General features: G+C 47.6%; 1 protein-coding gene across 1 annotated transcript; it reads left to right on the plus strand.

The window, feature by feature from the left end:
• Positions 1-203: 203 nt before the first annotated feature.
• LOC308268706 (PRAME family member 12-like) lies at positions 204-5,943 on the plus strand (the record flags this gene model as incomplete). Its single annotated transcript, XM_080703812.1, has 2 exons — positions 204-1,622; positions 5,938-5,943. The coding sequence occupies 2 exons, from the start codon at positions 204-206 to the stop codon at positions 5,941-5,943; spliced, it is 1,425 nt and encodes a 474-aa protein (XP_080559938.1).
• Positions 5,944-6,155: the final 212 nt, after the last annotated feature.

Below are 6,155 nucleotides of genomic sequence, written 5' to 3' on the forward strand. Positions count from 1 at the left end.
CACACACACACACACACAATTTTTAAAGGGCTGAGGGTGTAGTCTGAAGACAGAATGCTCTGAGTCCAATCCCTAATACCAAAAATAAAAACAGGAGGAAGAGCTTCAGAAGCGCCAGGGAGTGAAGAGCCCTGAAGCCACTGCCTGGTCCTCGACACCCAGCGCTGCCACCCTCTGTCCAGGTCTGAAACAGCAAGATAGTCATGGAGGCCCCGCCATCTCTCCAGAAGCTGGTCCTGCAGAGCCTGCTGACCAACCTGCCCGCCCACAGCCTTCCTCTTGAGGACCTGCCCCACCTTCTGTTTCTAGAACTCTTCAAGGAGGCTTTTGTGGGGGGTCACAAGGAGACCCTGCGGGCCATGGTGCAGGGCTGGCCCTTCACCTGCCTCCCTCTGGGGTCCCTGATGAGGCAATTCTGGAATTTCTCCTTCCACCATAAAATTGACTACCACAAGATGGTGCCTCACTTGAGAAAGAAGGAACAGATGGAGGTCCTGAGAGCTCTGCTCGACGGGATGAGCATGGTGCTTGCCCAGAAGGCTCGGCCCAGGTGTAAGCTGCGAGTGCTGGATTTGCGGGAAGTGCACGCAGACTTCTGGAGCAGTGGGCCTAGAGCCTGGCCCGGGGCCCACTCGCCAGAGGCCGTGTGGGAGGAGCTGAGAGCCAGGCACGCGCCAAGGAGCCTGTCCAAGAAGCCCTTCACGGTGATAATGGACATTGTCACGGAAGTGTTTATTGAGGGCAACATCTTTGACGACTGCATCTTAAAGTGGGCCAAGGAGAGGAAAGCTCTGCTCCACGTATGCAGTAAGAAGATGAAGATCAAGAGCTACAAATACTCTGAAATACAGGAAGTGCTACGTTGTGTCCGACTGCAATGCATCCAGGAGCTGGAAGTGGATGCTTTCTGGTGTCGGTGGTTCATGAGAAATTTTGCTCATTACCTTCCCAGGATGAAAAACCTCCACATCTTTTGCCTCTACCAACTGAGTCCAGAAACACAAACTTCCCCCATTCAAAATAGATGGTATTCCTTCCTCTATGCTGTCCATTTGGGGGAGATGAGGAGCCTTCGGGAGGTTCACATAGATGGCGTGTTCTTCCTTTATGGAAGATTGCATATGATCCTGAGGAACCTGACGCCACTGAAATCGCTCTGCTTGAGGTCAAGCCCACTCAGGAAATCGGACATGCAGCACCTGGCCCAGGCTCCCAGCACCAGACGGCTGAAGCACCTGGACCTGAGGAACATCTCCATGACGGGGTTCAGCCCTGAGCCCCTGAAAGTTCTGCTGGAGAGGGTGACGGGCACCCTGGAGACGCTGATGGTAGAGAACTGTGAGCTCACGGACGCCCAGTTCCAGGCCCTGATGCCAGCCCTGAGCCGCTGCTCCCAGCTCAGAACCTTCAGCTGCTGTAGGAACCCCATCTCCATGGACGTCCTGAAGGAGCTGCTGGGCCACACTGCCAGGCTGAGCCGCTTGAGCCAGGGCCTCTACCCGGTCCCTCTGCAGAGCCAGGATGGGGCTGAGACCTCTCCGCTGGCACATCTACATAGAAGAATCGGCTCAGTTGGCGTGGAGCTGATTGAGTTCCTGAAGGACATAAAGCCTTCCCACGATGTCAGTTTTTCTACTTACTATTGTAACCAATGTTATTGGTGTGAATTCCATAGCTTGAAGCCTGATGGCAGCTGGAAAGTCACAAAAGAGTATCGAGCTCAAAGCTGCAAACTCAATTGTACACCTGACAGTCATTAATAAAGCTTGTGCCTAGCGGGCACTGGCAAAGGAGAAAAAATAAAAATAAAAAAATAAAAATAAAAACAAACAAGGAAAAAAAACTGCACAAACTAGTGCTCTCTAGTTTCACTCTCCGGATAATTAGCTTCTTTCTAGTATCTTGCTATTACAAGTAATTTATAATACATTACTGGTTTTTCTCCCTTGTGCATATAACAGAAGAGTCTCTAGAATGCATAGACTAAGACTTGCTGGGAGCAGGGCAGGGTATCACACACCTGTAATCCCAGTATTTAGGAGGCTAAGACAGGAGGATCACAGGTCCATGGCCAGCCTCAGCAACTCGTGAGGCCCTCAGCAACTTAGCAAGACCCTATTTCAAAATAAAATAGGTCTCAATCCTCAGTATCACACACATACACAAAAAAAGACTTGTTGGGCCACAGGAATTAACATGTACAATTTTCTTTGAAGATTCAGTTTTCAAACAGGTCCAACTGACTTCTCACCATGACCATACAGCTCCCCTGAGAAAACATACATAAGATTAAATAATATATAATAAAATATGAATGTTTATGCTGGGTGTGGTGGCACACGCTTGTACACCCAGTACTTGGAAGGCTGAGACAGGAGGATTCCAGGTTCGTGGCCAGCCTCAGCTACTTAGTGAAGCCCTCCACAACCTAGTGAGACTCTGTTTCAAAATCAAGAATAAAAAATATAGCTGGGGGTGTAGCTTGGAGGTAGAATGCCCCTGGGCTCAATCCGCAGTACCTCAAAAAAAAAAATATATATATATATATGTTTATAATGCATGGTTGGTTTTGCTTATTTAGCTCTGGAAATGTACAGATAGAAAATGCATATCAAGCCGGGCATGGTGGCACATGCTTGTAATCCCAGCATTCGGGAGGCTGAGACTGGAGGATCGCGGTTTGCGGACAGCCTCACCTACTTAGTGAGGCTTCTGCAACTCAGTGAGACCGGGTTTCAAAATAAAGAATAAAAAATAGGGCCGGGGGTGGTGGCGCACACCTGTAATCCCCACGCTTGGGAGGCGGAGACAGGATCGCGCTGGTTCGGAGCCAGCCTCGCTGGCTTAAGAGACCCTGTTTCCAAATAAAAAGTATAAAATAGGTCTGGGAGTGAGGCCCATCGTAGAAGGGCTTCCAGGAACCCCAGTACCACCAAAAAAAAAAAAAAAAATAGGGCAGGGGGTGTAGCTCGGAGGTCAAATGCCCCTGGGCTCCATCCCCAGACCAGGAAAGAAAGGAAGGAAGGAAGGAAGGAAGGAAGGAAGGAAAGAAGGAAGGAAGGAAGGAAGGAAGATGCATATCAGCTTCCTATTAAGGATAGTTAAAAGGCTGATCCAAGCCGGGTGGTGTGGCACACACCTGTAATCCCAGTATCTGGGAGGCTGAGACAGAAGGATCAGAGGTTCCAGTATAGCCTCAGCAAGTGGCGAGACCCTCATCAACCTAGCAAGACGCTGTTTCCAAATAAAAATAAAATAGAGCCGGGCGTGGTGGCGCACGCTTGTAATCTTCGCGCTTGGGAGGCGGAGACAGGAGGATCGTGCAGGTTTGAAGCCAGCCACGCTGGCGTAAGAGACCCTGTTTCAAAAATATAAAATAGGTCTGGGAGGCCGGGCGTGGTGGCGCACGCTTGTAATCCCCGCGCTTGGGAGGCGGAGACAGGAGGATCACGCAGGTTCGAAGTCAGCCGCGCGCTGGCTTAAGAGACCCTGTTTCCAAATAAAAATTATAAAATAGGTCTGGGAGTGTAGCCCGGAGGTAGAAGGGCTTCCAGGAACCCCAGTACCACCTAAAAAAAAAAAAAAAATGTTTCTGGGAGTGTAGCCCGGAGGTAAAAGGGCTTCCAGGAACCCCAGTACCACCAAAAAATAAAAATAAAAATAAATAAATAAAATAGGGCTGGGAGTGTAGGTCAGAGGTAGAGTGTCCCTGGGTTCAATCCTCAGTATCACAAAAAGTCCCCAGTACCACAATAAAAATAAAAAGCTGATCCAAATATAAAAATTCACATAGCGGAATGTTAAAACATTTGTCTAGTGTGCGTGTGGCCTTGGGTTCAATCACAAGCATGGGGGGAAAAAAAATTTGGTCTTTTTTTTTTTTTGGAGGGCAGGGTCCTGGGAATTTAACCCAGAGGGCATTTACCTCTGAGCTATACCCACAGCATTTTTTACATTTATTTACTTAATTATTTTTTTGGTATTACTGGGGATTCAACCCAGGGCTATTTGACATCTAAACTACACTCCCAGCCCTTTTTAAAAAATATTGAAGTAGGGTTTCACTAAGTTGATGATGGCCTTGCTAAATTGCTGAGGTTAGCCTTGAACCTGTGATCCTCTTTTCTCAGCCTCCCAAGTACTGGGATTACAGGCATGTAATACTGTGCCCAGCTAAAAATCTTATTCCTCATATTGTACACCAATAAAAAAAGAAAAAAGAAATTTTGTTTCTGTTTTATGGCATTGAAGTGCTAATTTAGCAGAAGTATTATGAGGCCGGTAGACAACCAAAGGAAACCCAGAGAGGTCAGCCTGACATTTAGGGCCATTTTTACTAGGGGTCAATCTATTCTGGAAGAGCCAGAGGGAAAGCTGAGAACCACAACAGGATTCTGACAGTTCTGTGGGATGGAGCACCAGAGTCTACCATCCCATTCTTTAGGGTGTGAGCCAGAAAGGTCACACTGTAGGTATGAGTATGAGCCAGAAGTAGCACAGCCTTTGCAGCCTTTGCAGGAATTCCTGAAATTCACCTTAAATTCACATCTCAGAAACTGAATTCAAGCGATTCTTGATTTATCGCTGGTGCCACTAGCAGGCTAAAAGAAGAACAGAAAAATTCTAGAAGGTAATATCCCAGGCCCCAAATTGTATTTGCTTATTTATTATGTCCAGCATTCCATAGAAAATCACTATGACCTGTGTGTGGTGGCACATACCCGTCATCCTAGTACTTGGGAGGCTGAGACAGGAGATCCCATGTTCCAGGCCAACCTCAGCAACTTAGCGAGGCCCTCTGCAACTTAGCGAGACCCTGTTTCAAATAAAAAATAGAGGGCTTGGGATGTAGCTTAGAGGTAGAATGCTCCTGGATTCAATCACCAGTATAGCAAAATAAACAAATAAATAATGAAAAAATTAAAAAGTGGCTGAGGATGTAGTTCAGAGGTAGAATACCTGTGCTCAATCCACAGTACCAAAAACAAGACATGTTCCTGGCTCTAATCCTCAGTACTCAAAATGAACAAACAAAAAAATAAGATATCCACAGCCTCTCAAATCCAAGGGGACCAGGCAAGGGAAGTAGGACTCTTCTCAGTGGTAGAAGGTTGTATTTATGTCTTTCTTTTCTTTTCCTTTCTTTCTTCCTTTCTTCCTTCCTTCCTTTCTTTCTTTTTCTTTCTTTCTTTCTTTCTTTCTTTCTTTTCTTTCTTCTTTTTTTTCTTTCAAGATGGAGCCCAGGGGGCATTCTTCCTCCAAGCCCTAGGTTTTTGTTGTTGTTGTTTTTTGGTGGGTGGTACTGGGGGTGGAACCCAGGGGCTTTTCTACCTCTGGGCTATACTCCCAGACCTATTTTATACTTTTTAAATTTGGAAACAGGGTCTCACTAAGTTGCTGAGAGCCTCACTAAGTATCTGAGGCTGGCTTTGAACCTGCGTGATCCTCCTGTCTCAGCCTCCCAAGCGCTGGGGTTACAAGCGTGCGCCACCACGCCTGGCTTTTTCCAGGCCTATTTTTTTATTCTTAAATTTGGAAACAGGGTCTCACTGAGTTGCTAAGGGCCTCACTAAGTAGCTGAGGCTGTCCGTGAACCTCAATCCTCTTGTCTCCGCCTCCCGAATGCTGGGATTACAAGCGTGCGCCACCACGCCCGGCTTTATGTTCTATTTCCTGCCTAACAAATTTAGCAGCCTGTTGTGGTTTGGATAGGGGGTGGACCCCAGAAAAGCTCAGGGGTTGGCAGTACATATTCAGAGGTGAGATCATTGAGTCAGGACTCTGTTCTCGTCAGTGGATAGATCCACTAATGGATTAACCATCTGAATGGACTTAACCGGGTGGTGGCTGTCGGCAGGTGGGGTGTCAGTGCAGGAGGGACTCGCGGGGCATGGCCTTGGGGCCTCTCTGCCCCTGGTCCCTTCCTTCCTCTGTCAGGTGTGAGCTGTGTAGCTGATCTGGCCAACCAGGACTGAACTGCTCTCTGAACCCTTGAGCCCAAGTGAGCGTTTCATCTAAGCTGCTCTTGTTAGGCCTTTTGAACACAGCAATGAAAAAGCTGACGAAATCAGTCTAGAAGGAAACAGGCTCTCACTAGGTTGCTCTCACTAGGTTGCTGAGGCTGGCCTCAAATCTACAGCACTCATCTCTCAGCC

The sequence above is a fragment of the Muscardinus avellanarius genome, assembly GCF_963383645.1.
Source record: "Muscardinus avellanarius genome assembly, chromosome: 10".
NCBI lineage: Eukaryota > Metazoa > Chordata > Mammalia > Rodentia > Gliridae > Muscardinus > Muscardinus avellanarius.